The sequence below is a fragment of the Aptenodytes patagonicus genome, chromosome 25 (genome assembly GCF_965638725.1).
Source record: "Aptenodytes patagonicus chromosome 25, bAptPat1.pri.cur, whole genome shotgun sequence".
NCBI classification, from domain to species: domain Eukaryota; kingdom Metazoa; phylum Chordata; class Aves; order Sphenisciformes; family Spheniscidae; genus Aptenodytes; species Aptenodytes patagonicus.
The window spans coordinates 2,554,400-2,577,514 of record NC_134973.1 but is presented as its reverse complement, the minus strand read 5'-3'; the positions used below and the strand labels follow the sequence as shown (position 1 = coordinate 2,577,514).

Genomic DNA, 23,115 nt, shown 5'->3' with positions numbered 1-23,115 from the left:
GGGAGAAAGGGTGCTGCGGGTGGGAGGGGCGGCAGCAGCGCGCCCGCGCTCGGCTCCGCCCACCCCCCTGGCTCCGCCCACCTCCCTGGCTCCGCCCACCCTCCGCGTAACGCGCGGAGGGTGGGCGGAGCCAGGGGGGTGGGCGGAGCCGGCAGCAGTGCTGGAATGCGGCGACGCGGGCGGCGGCGGCTCAGGTGGGGCTGGGGGGGGGGGGCGGGAGGGGGGCGACGGCCTGAATTTGGGGGGCGAGGGGTCGGGGGGAGGCTGTGGGTGGGGGGGGTTGTGGGGCGGGGAGGGGCTGTGGGGCAGGGAGGGGGTGTGGGGAACCGGGGGCGGGGGGGGGGGGCTGTGGGGCAGGGAGGGGGTGTGGGGGACCGGGGGCGGGGGTGGGGGGCTGTGGGGCAGGGAGGGGGTGTGGGGAACCGGGGGCGGGGGTGGGGGGCTGTGGGGCAGGGAGGGGGTGGGGGGGCTGGGGGTGGGGGGGGCTATGGGGCAGGGAGGGGCTGTGGGGGATGGGGGGGCTGTGGGTGTGGGGGTTGTGGGGAATCGGGGTGGGGGGGGCTGTGGGGGGGGGGCTGTGGGGCAGGGAGGGGCTGTGGGGGATGGGGGGGGCTGTGGGTCCTGTGGGGGATCGGGGGGGGGGGGGGGCTGTGAGTGAGGGGGCTGTGGGGCAGGGAGGGGCTCTGGGTTTGTGGCCTCTGGGGCAGGGAGGGGACTGGGGGGGGATCGTGATGGGGGGGGGGCTCTGGGTTTGGGGCCTGTGGGGCAGGGAGGGGCAGTGGGGGATCAGGATGGGGGGGGGGGGGGTATGTCTGTGCTGGGTCCTGTCCCCGAGCTGCCGCGGTGGATCCGTCGCTGGTGTCGGCGTGCGGCTCCCGGGCCATAAACCCCCTTTTCTGGTGCCGCAGGTGCTGATCCCCGGCTGCTCCCCGGCGTCCTCCTCCGCTCGCAGGGTCGGGGCGGCTTCGGCTCTGCCGGGGCCCTGCAGCCATGTCCACCTTCCGGCAGGAGAGCGTGGAGGACTTCTACGAGATGGGAGAAGAGCTGGGCAGGTGAGTGACCTCCCGCCGTGCTCTTGGGGGGGGGGGGGGGAGCTTCCGTGACTGCACCCGCTGCCCGAGCACCGGGCCGGGAGCTTCACCCGGCTGCTGCAGCCCTTCGTGGTGTCCCCGTGCCGGTGGCATCCCCTGTGCCACCTCCGTGCTACCTGCCGGCGGTGGGTCTGGGGGCAGGGGGTTGTGCTGAGAGCCAGGCACCCCTAGCAGCTATATATTAAAAAAAAAAAAAAAAAAAAGGCGTTAATTAACGTTAAACTCGCTCCTATACCTGGGCAGGCCTAGCAGCTCCCTGCAAGAGCTCCCGTCCTATCCGGGTTTGGCCGGGGCTGCCGGGCCAGTGCTGGCGGCTTCCGGCCCTTCTCTGCCGCTGCCGCCCGGCTCTGCGCCTGCGGGACAGATCTGGGGGTGAATCACTGCGTGCGAATGGGAATTAATCATCCGGGATGCAAAGGCTGCGGCGGTGGGGGGGCGTGTGGGCTGGGTTTGGATCCTCCAGCGCTGCCTCGGCCGCGCCAGCTCGGTGCCGGCACCGCAGGGACTCGGGGTCTGCCGCAACCAGGGCTGCCCGGGCACGGGGCTTCTTGGGCGCTGGGAAATTATTGTGCAGCGGAAACATTTTGGGTGGCTTTAGCGGTTTTTTTAGAAGGGAGAGGAGCTTCCAGGGGCTTGCTCCGGGTCCCTTCGGGGCTGCGCTGTAGCTGCGGTCCGGTGTGAGCCGTGGGGAGGGACGTGGTGCCCGGGGGCCGGATCCCACCTGGGCAAGGCTGGTCCCTGCCCCAGGGGGGGCTGTGGGTAGCCCCGGCCATGATCCGGGGATCTATAAAGGAGCGTTGGGTCCGGGCACGCACGGAGGCCGGTGATGGGGACCGCACGTCACCGGGAGGGAGCAGCCTGGCGACGTCGGCCGGATCCCGTCCTCAGGGGAAGGTGTTGAGGGGCCCTCGTGCATCCTGGCAGAGGGGCTGTGGGGGGCTCAGCCGGGGCGGGGAGGGACAAAGGTCAGGATCCTGCCATAGCAGCGATGCTGGTGTTGGCAGAACCCGTCTCCTTGAAGCGCCTGTCGATGCTCAGAGCCCTGGCTCCCCCCGGCCCCCGACCACAGCTCGCTTTGAACTAAGCCGTTGACTGCGGTTATTCTTATTTCAGGCATTTCCCCGCCCTGCCCACCTTCCCCATCGGAGCTTTATGGTCCTCCGGGACCATCGGGCTCCGGGGTTCGCTCCCGGGAACAGCCCGGGAGCTCCTGGCTGGAAACGGGGGCTGATGGGCATCTGCCACCCCGGGTGGTCACAGCAGCACCCGAACAGCCCGGGGAGGGTCAGCAGCTGCCACGTCCCTGGGAGGAATTCCCTTCCTCCGTCCCGGGCAGCGCCGGGGTTTACACACCTGCTCCGGTGGTGCCAGGGTGTGTAAACCCCGGGAGCGTGCCGGGAGCGTGCAGGCATCATTGGCTGAGTGCCGGGAGGACCCCAATTCCCGACAGACCCCGGAGAAACCGTGCGTCCTCCTGCACAGTGCAGCGTCCCCGCACGCAGCGTCCCCCATCCTCGTGCCGGTGCTGACCCCGCTGCCAAGCACACGCCGGCCCGTGCGATGCAGGAGGTCCTCTCCTCACCTCCTCCCCGCATCCCGCAGCGGCCAGTTTGCCATTGTACGAAAATGCCGGGAGAGGAAAACGGGTCTGGAATACGCGGCCAAATTCATCAAGAAGCGTCGGCTGTCGTCCAGCCGTCGGGGCGTGAGCCGGGAGGAGATCGAGAGGGAGGTGGACATCCTGCGGGAGATCCAGCACCCCAACATCATCACGCTGCACGACATCTTCGAGAACAAGACAGACGTGGTGCTGATCCTGGAGCTGGTCTCGGGCGGCGAGCTCTTTGATTTCCTGGCTGAGAAGGAGTCCCTGACGGAGGAGGAGGCCACCCAGTTCCTCAAGCAGATCCTGGACGGGGTGCACTACCTGCACTCCAAGCGCATCGCCCACTTCGACTTGAAGGTGAGGTCTGGGAGGTGCACACGCCCCGTGCTCGGCGGCTGGGGAGCAGGGACGAGCATCCAGGCTCCTGCGGAGCAGTGGGGCTGGCTCTGGGATCTCGCCCTGCTTGAGGCGTGTGTCCTCTCCTCCGGGGAGAGGAGCCCAGGGCAGCACAAGGCTCCCACGGGCGAGCGTGTGGGGGTAAACACCGGCTCCTCTCCCCCCGCAGCCGGAGAACATCATGCTGCTGGACAAGAACGTGCCAAACCCTCGCATCAAACTCATCGACTTCGGGATCGCCCACAAGATTGAAGCTGGGAATGAATTCAAGAACATATTTGGGACCCCGGAGTTTGTAGGTGAGACCCCGGCTGGCCGTGTTCCTGTGGGGCTCCTCTGGGCTCTGACAGCTTTGGCTTAATCCCGGAGAGATGCCCAAAGCCCCGGTGCGGCAGGCTGGGCAGCTGCCGGGATGCGTCCGTGGGGACGGGCTTCTTTCTCCCAGAATAAGCCTGTTTTCTCTCCTCTTTCCTTCTAAAGCCCCAGAAATCGTGAACTACGAACCCCTGGGGCTGGAGGCCGACATGTGGTGAGTGAGTCCCCTCCCAAGCGCCTTCCAGTGGCACCAGCGGCCGGTCCCCGGGACCGGGCTCGTGCCGGCCTATCTCCCCTCTTGCTGAAAGCGCAGGGAGAGGGGACCCGCGGCGCTCTGTGGGGCTTCAGCCTCGTCTTCCTCTCTTTTCCAGGAGCATCGGGGTCATCACTTACATCCTGTGAGTATAAGGGGAGTCTGGGGGAGACGGGTGCCGCAGGGCGAGTCCCCCGCCTCAGGCCGTCGCCTTTTTGGGGTGTCACAACCCGCTCTCGCCGCAGGCTGAGCGGAGCCTCCCCCTTCCTGGGGGAAACGAAGCAAGAGACCCTGACCAACATATCCGCCGTCAACTACGACTTCGACGAGGAGTATTTCAGCAACACCAGCGAGCTGGCCAAGGACTTCATCCGCCGCCTGCTCGTCAAGGACCCCAAGTGAGAGACAGGGAGCAGAGCTGGGGATTACCCTGGGAGAGGGGACGGCCCCTCCTGCCCGAACCCCCGCCTGCAGGCAGCTCCCACGTCTCCGGCCGGCGCTAGGGTTTAGCTCGGAGCCTGCCTGCTGCCAGCCCAGAGGCCTTTGCCCGTCCCTTTTGTGCTGGTTGTTTATAAATCCCATTTATCCCCGTTTCCCTCCCGCTGCTTGTAGGATTCGCCGTTGCAAAACGTCTTGAAACCAAAGTCCCTCCCCGCTGTCAGGCATGGGGTGAATTCTGGGATGGCCCTGAGGGTTCAGCAGCTCAGCTGAAAAGGAGGGAACGGGGTTTAGAAGGGATCAAGGGCTGACCGGAGCAGCCAGGACCCTGGGCTGGGGCGGGAGCAGTGGTGCTGCGCCTCGGTCGGGAGGTTCGTGTGGGCTCTTCTGCGTGTGTTTGCTCTTGGGAGGCTGGCTGAGGGCGTGGGAGCTGGACGCGGCCCCTGTCTGGGGTGGCCCCTGAGTACAGCGAGTTTGTCTGGGCTCATCCGTGCCCCAAAGGCGGCAGGATCCGAGCTGCCCTTCCCGGAGTTTAACTGGGACAGAGGCAGCAAAGCCTCTGCCCCTCGGTCGCAGCCTTGCTGTCGTTGCAGGAAGCGGATGACCATCGCTCAAAGCCTGGAACATCCTTGGATTAAGGTGAGAAGTTAAAGAATCGGCACCTTTTGGGTGTCAAACATCCAAGAGGTCGAGGGTGGGCGTTGATGCCCCGGCAGCTCTCCACTGCTCTTCCAGCCCCGAGTTGGGGCTGGTTTTGTGCCGCTGGTGGCCACGCTGCCGGGGGACCGTGGGTGGGTGCCGAAGCCATTCGGCTCCCACTGTCCCGGCTGCGCCCCACGCCGGCGGCTGTCCCTCTCCGCAGGTGATCAAGAGGAGGAATGTCCGCAATGAAGACAACTGCAAGAAGCCCGAGCGCCGCCGGCTGAAGACCACACGCCTGAAGGAGTACACCATCAAGTCCCATTCCAGCATGCCGCCAAACAACACGTACATCAACTTCGAGCGCTTCTCCAAGGTCATGGAGGAGGTGGCTGCAGCCGAGGAGAGCCTCCGAGAGCTGGAGAGGAACAAGAAGTCCTTCCAGGAGGACATCGAGGCCCTGCTGTCCATCTATGAGGAGAAGGAGTCGTGGTACAAGGAGGAGAATGAGAGTATCAGCCAGGACCTCCGCCAGATCCAGCAGGAGCTGCAGAAGACGGAGGCCCTGAAGAAGCAGGCGCAGGAGGAGACCAAGAGCGTGGTGCAGGTGGCCAATGGCCTCAAGAGGCGTTACCGAAAGCTGGAGAACCACTACGAGGCGCTGGCCAAGCAGGTGGCCTCGGAGATGAAGTTTGTCCAGGAGCTGGTGTGGTCCATTGAGCGGGAGAAGCTGCAGAGCGGCGAGGGAGACGGCAGCATCCGCTAGCTCGGCCGGTGCCGGGGTCAGTTGCCCTCGGGCTGAGGTTGGGTCGTCCTTCCCGAATCCACCCCCCCCGCCCCGAACCGCAGCGGCAGGCAGCGCCGAAGGGACCGCGGTGGCTCTGCCCCTTGCTCGCCCAAGGAGCTGGTCCGCTGACAGCCTTCGGTAAATGTCCCCAGGCTCTGCTGGGCTCGCGGTGGCGTGCCGGGGGCTTGCGCCTGCCTGGAGGCCCCCCGCCTCAGGGGGCTTGAGTTGTGCTCACCTGGGTTTTGGTTTCCTGCGTGCGGCTCTTGCTTGGCTTGCCGTCCGCGTGCTTGCCGTGCTCCCGGCTGCTGCTCCCCTCGCTGCCGCAGGGCTCGGGGACCAGTCCTCCCCTCCCCGTCCCACCCCGGGGCCTGGGTGTCGGAGCTGCCGCAGCGCCCTGCCTGGGGGGATCTTGGTGGGGAGACCCCTCCTCTAAACCCTGGCAGCAGCTCAGCGTCTGCCACGCGTGAGCCATGACTGAGGACCGATTCCTGCGTGGCCCAAGGCGCCGCAGCCCCATGGGTGACCCCGGCCGTCCCCTGCTCCCCCCGGGGCATCGCACCCCCCTGCACACCCACCCCAGCCCTCGGTCCCACCGGGCGCTCCCCCTTTTAACAAAATAAAGGTTTCCGTGCACCGGGGCGGCCGCCTTGGCTCCTGCCGTGGGAGGACGGGTGGTGGGAAGGGGGCAAGGACGCGCCGTGGGTTGACCGCTCCTCTGCTGTGCCCCCAAATGGTGTCTGCGCTCCCGTCCCGGAGGGATTTCTTTAATTTGGGAGGGGAAAGGCTTTTTTTTTTTGCCTTATCAGCCCCAACGCTGGCAGGCGAGCTCCCTGCGGGCTTGGGGGGGGCGCTGGGGCTGGGGCTGGGTTGCAGGATGCTCCCGGGCTGGGGGAGCCCCCAGCCCCTCTTGCCTCGGACCCCAGGGGAGGTCTGGGGGGCTCGGGGAAGGTTGGGGGCTGGTCCTGGGAATTGGAGAAGGTCTGTGGGGTTTGGGGAGGTCCCTGGGGCTCGGGGAAGGCCCTGGGGTGCGGGGAGGGTCCCAGGGTTTCTGTGGGGTCCCTATGCTTTTCCCCAGGGATCTCCCTTTTGCAGGGGACCAGCCAGATCCCATTTTGCATGGGAACAGAGTGGACAAGGAATTAGCCCCAATATTATCGGGGCCAGGAAGAGCGAGCGCGGGAGAGCAGCTGGTGGCACGGGCTGGACCCCCTCCCCTCGCCCCCGGCCTCCTGGGGACGGGGATGGGGCGGGCGACAAGGTCCCAAATTGCCGCTTTCCACGGAGCATGCGCGAGAGCCTGGGAGCGGGTTTCCGCTGGGAGCACCGAGGGGTTTCTGGCTGCCCACGGCCCCGTGGCGATGGAGCCAAGATCCAGCGGAATTTGATCTGGGGGAATCACCGGCCAAATCCCAGCGGATGGCAGGCGTCCCTCTGGCTCGCCAGCACCCACGGCGCGGGGGGGGGGCACGCAGCAGCGGGTTTCCCTCCGGCTGAGGGGATTTGCTCAATTCAGGCTTTATTTGTCACTCCAGTGTTGTCCCCCCCCGCCCCGCTCCCCGGGGGTCTGGGGTGGCGGCGAGATGGGCACAGCCCGGGTGGAGGGGACGTGCCCCGTGTCCCCATCCGCGCCAGCCGTCGGGCAGCCCCACGTGCCGGCCGCTGCCCACTGACGTCCCGCGGGGTGTAGGTTTCATCCCAGCCCGCGGGGCACGCGGGCCCGGGGATAATTTTAGTCTGTCCCGTTTTTCCAGGCCAAGGCGCCTGGCACCCGGGGGTGATGGCGTGACCACCCGGCTGGCGGCAGCGTCCCAGAGCAGAGCAGGGGCCGTGCCACGGCCCCAGCGTGCTGGAGGGGGGGCTTCGGCCATGGTGGGGGACGCCGGAGCCTGGCCGGGGGGCTCGGGGCTGTCGTCCTCCCCCTGGGCGCTGCGTCCTGGGGGCTGGGGTTCAGGGGGGAGGCTTTGGGGTGCGGATTCAGCTGGAGTCCCGGGCATTTGATCCGCTCTCGCAGAGCTGATTCATCACCAGAGCCAGCGTGTGAAAGGATGTGTGGAAATCCTATAGCAACAGTTGTTCCCGAGCTGTGCAAAGTTCACATAGTGCTAAGGCTTCCCAGATGCTCCTCGCGCCGCGGGTTTCTGTTTCAAGGCTCTTGGAAGTCGCTGGCCATTCACCCTGGCCGGCGCGGCCGTCTCCTCCCCAGCCGCCCAGAAGGCACGCTGCTCCGGAGCGGGTGGTAGCAGGAGATCTCATCCTGGTGGATGCACAAGATAACACCAAAGACGTTTTTTAAAAAGCAGAATTTGGGGTGGTTTTTGTTGCCGCTGCGCTCAGGGTGACTTGCTTTAGAGGGTTTTAAATTGCAGGGTACTGGCACGAGTTCAGCAGGCTGCACGATGTACCACGTACCGCTGCGAAGAAGGGAGAGAATACCTACCGCTCGCGGTGGAGGAGGATTTACTGGGGAGAAAGTGTCCAGGAGGTAAATACCACAGGGACTCGGCTAGTACTAAACACTGTGGGAGCGAGGATGGTGCTCAGAAACGAGGGGGTGTGCTGGTCCCTGGGAGATTTTGGCGATGTGACGTACTGGGATGTTCTGCCTCAGCTCCCCCGGCTTTGCAACCGGAGCTAACGCCGCCCTGGGGCGTTTTATATTCTCCGCGGGCAGAGAATATCGAAGTGCCTTTTTTAGGCTTCAAGTTTTTTTGCTTCCTAGAGGCTGGCTCGAAGCCAGCGCGATGTCTTTCCCCTTATATGTCTTCGTGAAAGCAAAATGGTTTTGCACGGCTTATCAGGTGAGGGTCGGACCTGTCTCTTAACACGGGGGGGGAAAACCCTGATGGAAATTATATGCCAGATCCCACTGGGGAGCTGGGGCCGCTTTTTTTTTTTTATTTCCCGCCAGCGAGCGGAGCTGCAGCTAATCTGCGGGAAACGCTCCATGTAACGATGTCAAACGGACTTACAAGGTATCGGTGACAAGTCGCAGCACACTGTCCCTGGCCCAGGCGTTCCTCAGCTTTGCCATCGACGAGTGCCCGGCCGTGTAACGGTGTAATTATAGTTTTGTGGGTCTCTCCAGGCACGCACGGGGTTGCACACAAGGAAATATGCCTTTTTATAGCTTGTGGAAGTGTGGGTGATGCCATCAGTATTCGTGTCTCGTTTCTGGCTGCGGCGTCCCCATTCTGGCCAGACAGTCAGAAAATATCGGTGTAACACGAGGACGAGGTGGCGGAGCTGACTTGCCGCTGGTCTCGTTTCCGGCTGCTTCACCAGGCTGTTTAAAACACCCCTTGAAACAGGCTTGGTGGTTTTTTGGGCGACTTCTTGCTAATCTGTGGCAGCTGCTTTTCTGGAGCAACGTTTCTAATTAAGGCACGCTGAAAAATCTTCTGAAGTGAGCTGTGCTGACACCACAGCCGAGTTATTTTAGTGCCCAAAAGATCACCACGCTCGTCCCACGTGAGAGGTTTTGTACTTTAACATGGTGAACCTTTTATGCGTGGTGCGCCGCATGTGCTTTAGTACCTCAGTTTAATGGCACTTCCTATCTTTAGCCGGTGTATTTCGATAGCGGGTTGACAGATCTCAACACGCTCACCTATCTCACCACAGTATTTAAGCTCAATTAGTTACCAGGCACAGGGTGGTGTGGAGGGTTTATTATTAGCTTGGAGCTAGCCACCAGCCAAGGGCAGCGCTGCAACCAGGTCTTCGCTCTGGGTTCGTCTCGTTTGGAGAGAAGGAGGCCGAGGGGCGACCTCATCGCTCTCTGCAGCTTCCTGAGGAGGGGACGCGGAGAGGGAGGTGCTGATCTCTTCTCCCTGGGATGCAGGGGCAGGACGGCCGGGAATGGGTCAAAGCTGCGCCAGGGGAGGGTTCAGACTTGACTTCAGGAAGCATTTCTTTACCGAGAGGGTGGTCAAACCCTGGAACAGGCTTCCCGGAGAGGCGGTCGATGCCCCGAGCCTGTCAGTGTCGACGAGGCATTTGGACAGTGCCCTTAAGAACATGCTTTAACTTTTGGTCAGCCCTGGAGCGGTCAGGCAGTTGGACTAGATGATCGGTGTAGGTCCCTTCCAACCGAAATATTCTAGTCTGTTCTATTCTGTTCTACAGCCCCGGCGAGCTGCCGTTGTCCCCGGCACGCGCCAAGTGCAGACGTTGCCCCAGGCGTGGCCGGTGGCAGCACAGACCCATCCGAGCGGACGGGGCAGAGAGGAGATGACATTTTTCGTAGCGCTCACCATTGTGCTACTCGTGCTTCCCGCCGGGCTGCCCGGGTGAAGGTCACCATTTGGCTCGCGGGCGGAGGTTCTGCCTAAAAGCCTGGTGAAGAATAAGAGTCGCGCTCTTCATAAAAGAGGAAACTCAGGCAGAATGTTGTTCTCAAAGAAAGTACGCGATAAGCAGGAAAATAAAGGTCTACCACTCAGTTTTGCTTCAGGAGCAATGTCCCCGTTCCTTTCTCAAGCATGTCATGCTCCATGTCCCGATTGTGTTTGCCTAATTTTGTGCTGTCTTGCTGGGAGCGGGAGGCTTTTTTTATCTCGCTGAAATAAGAAAAAGCCTATCAACAGAAAAATCAGTAAAACTGTTTCCACTGGCATTTTATTTATAGTTTTGCTAGAAAGGGAGGACATGGATGAGTAAGAAATCTGTGGACTTCCTACAAACTTACTCGGAAGGATTTGAAAAAGCAGAAGCTCCTGTACCTACGTTTTAGAGTTGCAATGTGCTGCCTGGCACTTTAACGCAGGATTTTGCCAGAAGTACGTAACCTACTTGGGCGTGAGCCGCTCTGCAGGACACGTTGTGAAGGCAGGTGACACGGGGGTATAAAGGACTCCTTGGAGCACTTTCACAGGGAGTTAACGAAAAATCTGTTGGTAAAGGGGCCGCACGGGTACTCCAAGGATGGGTTTAAATGCTGTGTGTTTCAAACTGAAATTAGGATGGCATTTTTAGCACTAATTCCTGAAAAGTTTCCTAAGGCAGCGCAATTTTAATACGAGGCTGCTACTCTCATTCCCTGAGAATCCCCACCGGTTTGCCTTCTGGATTTCAAATTCAGAAATACAGCCACCTCCACCTCTCGAGGTTCAGCTAGCTGGAGAATTTAGGATCAAATAGCGTTCTTGTTTGGATCGCGAAAGGCAGAAAAGAGGCTTCTGTCCAAACTTCTCACCTTGGGAGCACTCGATTGTTGTGTGAAATGGGCCGTAGCATCGCTACGTGCCGATTTGCTTTGAGCATGAAGTGAGAAAGGCCGCGAAGCTGAGGCTGACATAAAACCAGTTTCATACCAGCACATTAAAGATATCTGAAGTGCTGTTCACCTCCCATGATCACCTCTGAGAATCGCACTCCTGTTGGGATGTCTGAACTAGGTTTCCAGGCCAGTGTTACCACTTAAACCAAAGCAGCGACACACGAAGGGAGGTTTGAGGCCGCACAGGTATGAAATTTCAGATGCCATATGAAAAAGCAGGGGCTGTTGTTGTGTTTTGGGAGAGTTTTGCACCTATTTCTACTACAGTAACAGTGACTGACGTATTAAAGCAGGACCTCAAAAGAAAGATTTTAAATTAATTTTTACTGAATTTAAGAGATGACATTACAAACAAGCCATTACTTAAAGACTTAATATCTGCAGAAGCACATAAGCAGAAGAGTCAGTTGTTTTCCTAACGCAGCTCTACTTGTTCCGTTATAAAAATGCATTTCCAACTTATGTTTAAGCCAGTGGAATATAAAATAAGAAAATAAAAAAAAACCTGTCCATCACAGAGTTGTGAATAAGTTATCTTCATTTTTTCAATTATATACAAAAGATACTTTCCAAAGGACAGTACAAGAAGAGTTTACACAAATAAACCCTCATTCCGACTTCTAAGTACTATTTACATCACTCTGTACACGGGTCTTTCAGGTCTTCCGAGACCCTGGAAAGCAAGAAGGGAGAGTGTGACTACCCAAGCGTAGGAGCGGGTTGTTTCCAGCAGTCAGTCCCTCACATTTCGCCCCCTTGGAAGCAGGGACATATTTACCTATAAGCAATTTAAAAGCTTGTTCTGAATATCTTCGAAGACTTGATTGTAAAGTTCGTCTCTAGACTTCAGTCCGTCTAAATAAACTGAAAGAGAGATGGAGGTTTCAGGCTGCGGGTTTCTGATCTGAATAAAGCTTCTGTGGATTAGTTTTAAAGTATCTCATACTCTATTGACTCGAATGACAACTGGTTTTCCCAACTGGAAAAACAGAACCATCCTGAAAAAACTACGGCCCGCAAAATCTCTTATCCCATTATAAACAATGTAGTTTTTCTTACCCCCCCCCCCCAAATGCTTATAATAAGAAACAAAGAGAAGAAATTCTTAGCTATAAAACTGCATGTATTTATCTGGACAGAAAGTAGGCCATGATCACAACTTAGTAGTAAAAATAGTGCCCTGCATCGTACAGTTAAAGTTTCCTTGAGTTAAATTACTGACTTCCTTAAAATCCAAAGTACAATGCCAAAGGATTTGTACTTAGGGATGCTTACCGACATCAACGCCGCTGTCCTCCATTTCTTTCCTGTGTTTTAAGTACATGGGCCAGACGTGTCCATCAAAGAGACCCGGTGGGTCAGGAACAGTGTAGTTACGTGTACTGCAAATATCAAAATGGAAGAGAACATCAGGACTGCCGGGATCGCACTACCTCTTGCACACTACTGAAGCCCGAAGTTAATCTGAGAGCTGCTCGGTTGCATTTACGTAAAAGCCGATTGTCACAGTCCGATTTCTCATCGATATTGGCCTAGGTTTTGCAACAAGTTTCTTTAAGCATCCAAAGTGAATGCAGAAGCTACAGGTGGCTGATGAAGGCAAAGCGAGCAGTCTCGGAGGGTTTACTGATGCTCACGGGGGAAGCATGTTCCTTTTGCACCGACGTGCTGATCTTCATAAACCACCCCCAGAGGGGACTGCCAGACCTAAAGGTTCAGAAAATGCTACGGGAAAGCCTCTTTCTCCAATTAAATTAAAAACTTAAACTGTTATTCCAATTTGTAAGTGACACCAACGTATCCCATTAATAGCAACATAAAGGTAGCCTGAGGGCTTGCCTCTAGTAGAGAGTCTTTATTGGAAGGAAGGATTAGACTTACGTCAAAGAATCTTCTTACCTTCTCCTCCTTTTGCATTCATCGTATGGAACTGCCAAGTAGTAGCGTATGTCGAATAGGTCTATCAGTGGTCTAGGGTAGGGTAGAAAGAACAAACGTGTCTATTTTTTCTGACAAAGTGTTAAATCACCCCTGTAAGCTACAAAAAAAGTCTTTCTGCCTCTCTGGTATTTGTCTCTATTGTAGACAACAGAAGTGCAAGTGTTTTCATTAAGACACAAGCTAATGTACGGTAGGTTTATTAGTAGCTATAAAACATGGAGAATGCTGGTTTTTGTAGGTCAGAATGGTGTGGCAGGTACTTTTCCCACCTAAATACCTGCTACCAGTTACTGTGGAGGATCAGACACTGGGCTGGGAAGACCTGGGCTGTGAACCCTGACTCTTTCTAGATCGTTTCAAATTCTGCTTGCAGCAGACCAAAGCTGCGATTCATCAATCTGATATGAACTGACTTATCACACCGTCTGGCCTGTTGTGCAGAAGCAAGCTGTCAAAATGTGCATGGGCACACACATTTGGTACAAGGCAACTCATCAGCTCATGACCTTTTACAGAAATACAGGAAGTTAGCTCTACCGCAGCTTACTGCGTTGCACTCCTATTAGGCTGAAGAAAATAAACCCAGAAAAAGCCTTAAAGCAAATCTAGTTCGAACCTGGTGGGACCGAGAGTTCTAAAAGTCTGCTGAGGGTTGCATAAATGCTTAATATAGTATGAACTGAGCAAGCCCCAGGTCTGTGGACAAAATACTCCCTCTGGGCTAAGGAAAAGCTCCCATTAACAAGATGGAGCGCTTCAGAGGTATTTGTAACCTTCAGGAGAGATCTCGAGAGTTACCTCCCTGGGGACAGGCCAAGAACACCAGGCAGTTTGCCAGCGCAATCTCCAGTTGGCCATTTTCGGTATGGCCAGTGCAAGACTGCCATTTTACATTTTCCATTCAGTTTGGAAGCTGGAGTAGAGCTGCTTGTCTTATGGTACAGCTTATAAACAACTCTGGTTTTGCTAAGTGTCATGCACAGCTTGTTCTCTTGAAAGGGTTTTGTAAACAAGACTATAGTTTGGAGCCAAGAATCTTTTGCTCATCATGTTTATAGCGTGCGATTTTCTGAAGTTTATGTATTTAGCTATTGGAAGTTTTCCCTCTCTTTGCTGTTAGTCTAGTCTCCCCATCTTTCTACCAAACATTTTTCCCCCCATATAAAAAAAAGCAAGAGTAGTTGATCTCTGCTCCAGCGTACAATTAATTACTGAGCTCAATTTAGTCAGTGTTAAACAAGCATGTGTATCACACGAGATAACTATTCCTAGATTCCAGGAGAGATTCCAAGTAGTGAACGCAGAACGGATTATCTTCTTGTTCTCATCAGCAACCTTTTCAGGTCAAGGTTTATGCACCGTGGTAGGAGACCAGGAGGGAAGCGGGTGCCTTCACTGCTGGCTCAGGATTTACAAGTTCTGGGCTAAAGCTCTCTGTGCCCTAGAGTTCAAGGGTGTGCCCGAAACGAGAACTTCCTATGTTACCTTGAGAAAGTCACCTTGCGCACCTCACTTCTACCAGCATGTACTGGTAAATTTTACACGAGAAAAATTCTTACGCGTGATACCTCAGGACAAGCCAGGAAGGGAATATTAGTAAAAAGGAGGTTTTAGCCCTGGCACTAGGGATCTAGTGTTCTTCCCTGGCAAACCGTTAATAGTTCCCCAAACCTTACTTGTAATTATAAAGCAGGAAGCCTTCAATGACCAATATATGGATATCTTTGGAGGCTGGCTCTTTAGAGCCAGGCGTGACATTCACCCCATGGGAACGGGCAAACTTCACTGGGTTCTCAATCCACGCACGCACAGTGCTCACCATTGCCTCCATATCCAAGGAGTCCAACACTAGTTAGAAGAAAGGGGGTGGGTGGGAAAAAGGTATACAATCAAATACCACGAACCACATAGGCTTGAAAGTATAATGTAGAATGAACTTGTAAAATTGAAATTACACAAGTTTACTGTTAAATCTTTAAAAATTAAAAAGAAATACTTAGGAAAAATATACATTACTGCATCCTATAGCGAACACTGCTCTTACCATCCCATTGTTTAAAGCCGTCTTCCCCGACTTCTATTTGATCTTGTGGCTGAAATATAGTGAGCAATAAAACATTGCTGCAAACTCAGCGTGATCAGTTACCTAAGATCCGATCACAACCTGGACACTACTGCAATACACAAAAAAGCAAGTGTTCACTTAACAAAACAGTTACAGACCCTGAAATTTAAGTTCCCATCTTTCACCAACCCCAAGAACTTTGCAAAGTTTTCTTGGCTCAGTCAAGCCACTTTGGACAAAGAATTCTAGGTTAATAATTTGATACGGTGTTATTAACCAAAATACTACAGGCCCCTGTTTATAAGTCAACGTATAAGAACTCAAAATGCAAATACAGTGTTAAGTAACTGCTAAAATTTACATATTCAGTAATAGCTATTTTAACTCCTAACGGCCCTAATAAAAATGCAGGTCAGCCCAGCACGACTTTCAATCACTTAGTTATAGCTTGATCTGCACTAGCGTTTGTGAGCTAAACACACTGGTGAGAAGTTACGTATCTTCATGGAAAATTCCTCCTCTGCTTTAAGGGCTCACATCTGACCAAATTTGTGCATGAGGCTTCTGGCAAAGAGGCACTTCCAAATGAGTGCCTCATTCTCTTTTGTATGGCACGTGCTCCTGCAAAGGCAGGACAAACCGACCACGCGGCTGCCGATGCTGGAGCACATCACACGTCAGGGGACGACAGACAACTACTTCAAGCGCGTTGCCACATCTCTTGGACTTCCACCTACAGTGGGGTCCAGCTATATTGTAATTCCTGTGAAATGGCTGCAGCCTACAGGGTTTAGTAACGCGGTTCTGAATTGACCGCTTCCCCTGCTGCTCTCCCAGGCTTGGTGCTGAGGGCACCCAAGCCAGCACAGGTCTTCCGTATTCATCTTTAGCAGTCTTCGAATTGGGTTTCTGATGCAGAGCTGTCAAAGCTCCTCAATACAACTGTCTTTCTGCATTTAAAGCAGTGTAGGGGTGCTTAAATCCTCAAGTATTATTTACAAGCAACATTCTTATTTAAATAAAACGAGGAAAACTCAACATGGAGAAAGTGATTTGTACAGAGCACAGTAAATAACCTCTAACTTAGATCAGTAGTTTAACCTAAAGTTAGACTACTTGTTAAAACTAAAGGAAGCTTTTGCTGCAACTGTTCTATGCTTGGCTGTGCCAGGCTCCACTTCTGTGGAAACTGGTAGATGCCAACATTATAAAGGTCAGTATCTCCTCACCTGTCCAAAGTAATTTAAAAAATTAAATACATATATCTTAAAAAAAATAAATAAATCAGAACATGTGTTACTCCTAAGCTGTCAAAACTTACTTGGAAAGCATGCACAAGCATATAAAACTTACGGGGGGACCTACTACAACTATCACTACATATACAAGCAGCAGCTGACATTTTAAACAAGGGGAGGAGCTCCGCTTACCTTGAAGAAGTCATCCTGATGGACCACACAGCAGTTGGGGAGCGCCTTGATGATTCTCTTGGTCAGGGTGGTTTTGCCACCGTTGGTGACGCTGCAGGGAGAGGCGGGAGAACCGCGTTAGAGCCGCTGGGACCCCCCCTCTCCCTCCCCGGCCCTCAGCGGGACGCTCTGAGGGGAAGCGAGCCCCGGCGGCGCCCCGCGCCCAACCCGTTTGAATTTCCCGCCTTGCGACGCTACGGCGCGCGCTGGCCGCCGATTGGCTGTGACCTCCCCCTCGCCCCGCCCCTTCCCCGCAGGCAACTGGCTGTGTCCGGGGCGCGCGCGGGCCCCGCGGTGACTCGCGCCGCTCCTAACGGCCGCGCCGCTTCCCGCGCGCTCAACGGCCGCGCTGAGGGAGCGCGGGGCCGCGCCGCCATCTCTGCCCGCCTCCGAGCGGCTTGCCGGGCGGGAGGGCTGGCGGGGCCCCCCCGCCTTTCCTCTCCGCGAATCCGCCCGAGCTGGGGGAAGCCCGGCGGACGCCTCCTCAAGATGGAGGAGGAGGCGGCGGCGGCTGGGCCCTTCCTGCTGCGCGGGTCCAGCCGCTGAGCTGCCCTCCCTCCGGGCGCCCTGTCAGCCCCCGCGGGGGCGTCGGTGACCGCTGGCTCCTTTCCCCGCAGGGGCCCGGCGGGGCTGACCCCGCGCAGGGACCCGGCAGCTTCCGAGGTAGATTTAAAACGCGCCGTTGCCGGCATTCATGGCCTTAAAACACCCTTGCTCGTTAGGAGGCTTATGCTCATCAGCTTAAGAAGCCACTCCGTGAAGGTCAGGCTTGCGAAAAGTGCTTTTAAAAAATGCCTTAAATGAATTATGAATGAAGGAAGCTTGCTCTTTTCTCAGAGAATGATTAAGGCTTCCTTGTGCCTGCAAAGCCTGTTTTAATATAAAAGGCCTGAATAATCTTCCTCTCCAAGGGAGAGAGCCGTCAAGTCTGTGCTTATTCCTAATTTTTTATTCAAAGGCTATAGAAGTCTCACGCTGTCTTTAAGCCATGTTACAAATGAAGGTCTTGGCTGGTATCAGTTTTGCAAATTCCTCTGCAGTCAGCAGGGATCTGCCAAGCTCTGTCGCCCCGTCCTAGCACATGCAGGCTTGCTTCTAAATCCTACTTTGTTGGAGAAAAGAAAGCTTTTTGTACACGCCCCCCCTTATTTGAAGCATGATTTTTTCCTCTTTGTCTTTCAGAGATGCTTTTAAAAAGCCTAACTTAACGTTGAAAACATCCTCTTTCATAGTTGAGGCACATCACTCCATCCGACCTATAAATGTACTTGAAATATTTTTTTATATTTCAGCATACCTCCTGTTAGTGCTGTAAAAGTTTGGTATATGCCACCCTGCAGAGCTCGCTGTATTTAAGCGGCACGAATGCAGAGTCAGCAAGTTGCAACTTTTCTAGAATCCCATTACATTATAGTCAGATATGTAATCTCCGAGTCTTCAATCATCTTACATACAACAATTAAATGGGAAGAAAAAGCAGTACATATGTATGCAGTATTAACAGGAACTTACCCTCCGATGCCTATGATGTATTTCATCTTTGTAGAGCTGCCTCCTTAGCAGGAATGTGGTGAGAAAAAAGAAATTTAGAAACGCTGAAATTACTTTCAGCGGAACAAAACTACACCTGATCTTTTTTCTTCTATTTTCCCCCACTCGGCTCTGCTTCACCTCACTCTTTCATTGAAGGAAAAGGCGGGTTTGCCTCTAATTTATAGGGCCCCACTGCAGTGCCCTTCCCTCCCTCCCCGCCCTTTCCCCGCCCCGCCTGCTGATGGAAAAGCCCTGTGACTATCATGAGCCCAAGATGTCATATTTTTGAGCCGGGATTAGCCAATCCTCACCTCGGCGGATGGGGTCATGCGCGCTGCTGCTGCACCTGTTTCTGCACCCCTCGCGGACCCCCACTCTGCTGCCCTTGCTGGCTTTGCTATAAATAGCTTTTTGGCAAACTCTTCCTTTGCCTAAATTAGTAATGGGGTAGGTGGAAATGTCACCCCTTTTCACAATTCCTTTGGGAGTTCTGGGGAAGGCACAGAGGTGTGCAAGGATATAATTAAGTGTCAGGTTTTTTTCCTTGAAGTCAGACAAGCTCTCTCTTTGCCTTCCTCTTAATTTTTCCCAATTCCTATTTGATTATTTGAAATGCATCCAGGAATGTCATGAGAAGGGATTTTTTTGTTTCTCTAAACTTCTTACAGGGAAGGCAAGGGAGCTAAATTTTTTTTTTTAACTCCTTTTAGTGAAGCTGTTCAGAGAAAGGAATATGCAGAAGCTGATGAGTGAATCCATTTGGACCATTATCTTTTGAACCTTTAGGAGGAACTTTTTGAACGAGAAGAGGTGCTATGCTGGACCTTGTTGTCACCAACATGGAGGGGCTGGTGGGGAATGTGAAACTCAAGGGCAGCCTTGGCTGCAGTGACCACGAAATGGTGGAGTTCAAGATCCTTAGGGCACCGAGGGGGGCGCACAGCAAGTTCACTACCCTGGACTTCAGGAGAGCGGACTTTGGTCTCTTCAGGGATCTGCTTGGTAGAGTGTCGTGGGACAAAGCCCTGGAGGGAAGAGGGGCCCAAGAAAGCTGGGTAATATTCAAGGATCACCTCCTCCAAGCTCAGGAGCGATGCATCCCAACAAAGAGGAAGTCAGGCAGAAACGCCAGGAGGCCTGCATGGATGAACAAGGAGCTCCTGGACAAACTCAAACACAAAAAGGAAGCCTACAGAGGGTGGAAGCAAGGACAGGCAGCCTGGGAGGAATACAGAGAAATTGTCTGAGCAGCCAGGGATCAGGTTAGGAAAGCTAAAGCCCTGATAGAATTAAATCTGGCCAGGGACGTCCAGGGCAACAAGAAAAGATTCTATACGTATGTTGGGGATAAAAGGAAGACTAGGGAAAATGTGAGCCCTCTCCAGAAGGAAACGGAAGACCTGGTTACCTGGGATATAGAGAAGGCGGAGGTACTCAACAACTTTTTTGCCTCAGTCTTCACCGGCAAGTGCTCGAGCCTCACTGCCCAAGCCGCAGAAGGCAAAGGCAGGGACTGGGAGAATGAAGAACCACCCGCTGTAGGAGAAGATCAGGTTCGAGACCATCTAAGGCACCTGAAGGTGCACAAGTCCATGGGACCCGATGAGAGCCATCCGCAGGACCTGAAGGAACTGGCAGATGAAGTTGCTAAGCCACTATCCATCATATTTGAGAAGTCGTGGCAGTCCGGTGAAGTTCCCACTGACTGGAAAAGGGGAAACAAACCCCCCATTTTTAAAAAGGGAAAAAAGGAAGACCCGGGGAACTACAGGCCAGTCTCACCTCTGTGCCCAGCAAGATCATGGAACAAATTCTCCTGGAAACTATGCTAAGGCACATGGAAAATAAGGAGGTGATTGACGACAGCCAACATGGCTTCACTAAGGGCAAATTGTGCCTGACAAATTTGGTGGCCGCCTGTGATGGGGTTACAGCATTGGTGGATAAGGGAAGAGCAACTGAGGTCATCTACCTGGACTTGCGCAAAACATTTGACACTGTCCCGCACGACATCCTTGTCTCTAAATTGGAGAGACATGGATTTGACAGATGGGCCACTCGGTGGATAAGGAATTGGCTGGATGGTCGCACTCAAAGAGTTGCGGTCGACGACTTGATGTCCAAGTGGAGACCAGTGACAAGTGGCGCTCCTCAGGGGTTGATATTGGGACTGGCGCTGTTTAACCTCTTTGTCGGTGACATGGACAGTGGGATTGAGTGCACCTTCGGCAAGTTTGCTGATGATGCCAAGCTGTGTGGTGTGGTCGACACGCTGGAGGGAAGGGATGCCATCCAGAGGGACCTTGACAGGCTTGAGAGGTGGGCCCGTGCGAATCTCATGAAGTTCAACAAGGCCAAGTGCAAGGTGCACATGGGTCGGGGCAATCCCAAGCACAAATACAGGCTGGGCGGAGAATGGATTGAGAGCAGCCGCGAGGAGAAGGACTTGGGGGTGTTGGTTGATGAGAAGCTCAACATGAGCTGGCAATGTGCGCTCACGGCCCAGAAAGCCAACCATATCCTGGGCTGCATCCAAAGCAGCGTGGCCAGCAGGTCGAGGGAGGGGATTCTGCCCCTCTACTCTGCTCTGGTGAGACCCCACCTGGAGTACTGCGTCCAGCTCTGGAGCCCTCAGCATAAGAAGGACATGGACCTGTTGGAGCGGGTCCAGAGGAGGGTCATGAAAATGATCAGGGGGATGGAACACCTCTCCTATGAAGAAAGGCTGAGAGAGTTGGGGTTTTTCAGCCTGAAGAAGAGAAGTCTCTGGGGAGACCTTGCAGCAGCCTTCCAGTACCTGAAGGGGGCCTACAAGAAAGCTGGAGAGGGACTTTTTACAAGGGCATGTAGCGATAGGACAAGGGGTAATGGCTTTAAACTGAAAGAGGGGAGATTTAGATTAGATACAAGGAAGAAATTCTTCACTATGAGGGTGGTGACGCACTGTCACAGGTTGCCCAGAGAGGTGGTGGATGCCCCATCCCTGGAAACATTCAAGGCCAAGTTGGACGGGGCTCTGAGCAACCTGATCTAGTGGAAGGTGTCCCTGCTATGGCAGGGGGGGTGGAACTAGATGATCTTTAAGGTCCCTTCCAACCCAAACCATCCTATGAATCTATGAACAGCTTATTCTTTATACATAGACACAAAGTCATAAAATTATATTAGCTTTCCAGAGGACGTCCTTCTCCACAGTTTACTCATGTAAGATAGCGCTTTTTAAGGTAAGTTAACTCTAGCTGGACTGCTTCCTCGAGTAAATAACTCTCACCATGTGTACACGTTGTGGAACCTGTGCTTTAATTTTAATTGTTTCAGATGCTTCTAAAATCAGGGCTGTCTTGAGAGATGTTAGGTGAAGGTAGAGTTAGCAACAGTTCTGAATGTTTTTTCAGATGAACATGACGTGTATAGTATATAGTATGCATTTTTAAATAATATCTTGTCTAATAGAGCTTAAATCATCCAAACCATTGTGTTCCTTTGTTCTTCCTTTTTATAAAATCAGTCTATGAAAGTATTAAAAAGCATACTTAAAGATTTCTTGTCCTACAGCTGTTTGTAAAGTAATTGTAAAAAAACTTGTTCATTTTCTTTACAGCTTTGGAGTCTGCAGAGCCGATTCTTGCATCGTGATCTTGTGCTGATAGATGTATGTGCAGCATGTAGCGAGTGTTGGTGTGAGGCTTGCCCCCTGGCTGAAAGTGAATACAGAAACTGTTGTTACAGCAGGGTGATTTCCACTGTGCTCAAAGGAGTAGATGGACGCTGTTTCTATTCTAGTTTTTTTGTAGTGCCTCCATCATTTGCTCGCTGGCTACAAAGTATTATCCCCTGAGCTTTTCAGCTGTTGCAGTATAAAACCCACATATCCGGAATTTAACCATAAAGAATCTGAGGAAAGCGTTTCTGAAGGAGTATTCCTCAAAATCTCTCCCGAGGGCAGGGTGGGGTGCAGCTCCAGCGTCACAGGCAGTCGCTAATCCAGACTGTCAAGCTGCACCTTCGGGCTCACAGCTGCCTGGATGTGCAGGGTACGTTTTGTGGAGCTCTCCCATATGCAGCGGTTTTGGAGCTCTCTAGGCAGGTTGTTCCATAAGTTCTATAGGAGCCTATAGAACATTTTAGTTCTGACAGTTAATGGCATCTCTTTTGGCCCACGTGGTATCCTATGGCTTAATCATCTCACACCTTATTAATATCCCCAGTATTTTGTGGATACCTTTTCCTCAGATTGGGTAATTGTTTGCCATCATTAAGTTTTATTCAGAACAACTGCTCCCAAGCTGTATTTAACTTGAGTTTTTCTGCCCCTATTTCAGGCCTGAAGAAGGGTTTTGTGGCCTAATATCTTGTTTGTTTCACCTCATCTGTGTCTGTTGATCTAATAAAAGATGGTAGTTTTCCCTACAAAGCTATTTTATGCTCATCAGCCTTAAGGTCAAGGCCCAGTGCTTTGGTGAAATGAACTGATCGTGAATAAACATGGTTTGCAAATTAGAAGATTAGTAACTGTCAGAGGTGTAAGAGTCTGGAATTTTTGCAGTGAAGATATTGGAGGCAAGAAAAGAAACTGCTTTTAAGATAGAGCCTGGTAAATACATGAATGGGATTATAGTGAATGGCCTTTTCCAGTCTATTATGCTGTCTTAATTCTGTGTGTTTACCGAATAGACCTCAGCCAGTGTTTCCACTGTAATTATTATTTATGGTCAACATCAGCACACTGTTTCATTGTTCTTGGAGACATCACTTGCAAGTTATACTTTCATCATCATTTCCAAGGTAGCTACGTAAAATGATTGCTCCAGAGAAATTTGGAGCTCGAATTCTTGGATATGAACGAGACACGACTCTCAGGGAAGTTAGATTTCCAGCAGCTGCCCATCACTTTAAGCACAGCATTTGCAGTGGAGAGTCAGCAAGTCAGCCTCTCAGCTGGTGTAAGTTGTCATTGTGCGCTGAAGTGGAGCAATGCTATTTTACACCAACTGAAAATTTGACCTCAGATTAGCTCTCTGCTCAAATTTTTCATGCCCTTCATTGTGTTTCTCTTCTGTCCATGAGCTAGGAAGGTGTCTTGGTTAAGAAAGCAAACAGCGTGTTACTTCAGTGTTAATTTTACCACATTTGACCTTACGTGCTAGGGAAAAACTGGGAGGCTCGGAAGTTGTGTCAAAGTTAGGAGGGGACGCTGGTCTCTGATCCAGCCCTCTTTACATTGGAGTCGTGCTAATCCAAATATTTTTGGAACATGCCGTCCTCGAGGTGAGTGAAAATTGTATTCTGCCCTGTTGGATTTAC

At 53.5% G+C, this 23,115-nt stretch overlaps 2 protein-coding genes across 2 annotated transcripts; one reads left to right on the top strand and one right to left on the bottom strand.

Annotated features, from left to right (window-relative positions):
* The first annotated feature begins 145 nt into the window (after nt 1-145).
* On the top strand, nt 146-6,163 carry DAPK3 (death associated protein kinase 3). Its single transcript, XM_076359496.1, has 9 exons — nt 146-194; nt 909-1,052; nt 2,694-3,054; nt 3,263-3,392; nt 3,574-3,622; nt 3,780-3,806; nt 3,907-4,059; nt 4,693-4,738; nt 4,962-6,163. Exons 2-9 carry the CDS (start codon nt 991-993, stop codon nt 5,502-5,504), a joined length of 1,371 nt encoding a protein of 456 aa, XP_076215611.1. The 5' UTR covers nt 146-194; nt 909-990; the 3' UTR covers nt 5,505-6,163.
* Nucleotides 6,164-11,108: 4,945 nt separating this feature from the next.
* Nucleotides 11,109-17,979, bottom strand: NMRK2 (nicotinamide riboside kinase 2). Its single transcript, XM_076359310.1, has 8 exons — nt 17,791-17,979; nt 16,240-16,330; nt 14,789-14,837; nt 14,421-14,592; nt 12,703-12,774; nt 12,079-12,185; nt 11,582-11,667; nt 11,109-11,476 (listed from the first exon to the last, which is right to left on the bottom strand). Exons 1-7 carry the CDS (start codon nt 17,814-17,816, stop codon nt 11,582-11,584), a joined length of 603 nt encoding a protein of 200 aa, XP_076215425.1. The 5' UTR covers nt 17,817-17,979; the 3' UTR covers nt 11,109-11,476.
* Nucleotides 17,980-23,115: the final 5,136 nt, after the last annotated feature.

Excerpts from the sequence above, each read along its gene's own strand:
- DAPK3 (XM_076359496.1), top strand. The coding sequence starts at position 991 with ATGTCCACCTTCCGGCAGGAGAGCGTGGAGGACTTCTACGAGATGGGA. Across the intron at positions 3,055-3,262 it reads TCGCCCACTTCGACTTGAAG|CCGGAGAACATCATGCTGCT; the intron begins GTGAGGTCTGGG and ends CTCCCCCCGCAG. Across the intron at positions 3,393-3,573 it reads TGGGACCCCGGAGTTTGTAG|CCCCAGAAATCGTGAACTAC; the intron begins GTGAGACCCCGG and ends TTCCTTCTAAAG.
- NMRK2 (XM_076359310.1), bottom strand. The coding sequence starts at position 17,816 with ATGAAATACATCATAGGCATCGGAGG. Across the intron at positions 12,186-12,702 it reads GAATGCAAAAGGAGGAGAAG|TACACGTAACTACACTGTTC; the intron begins GTAAGAAGATTC and ends TGATATTTGCAG. Across the intron at positions 11,668-12,078 it reads GGACAGCGGCGTTGATGTCG|TTTATTTAGACGGACTGAAG; the intron begins GTAAGCATCCCT and ends TCTCTCTTTCAG.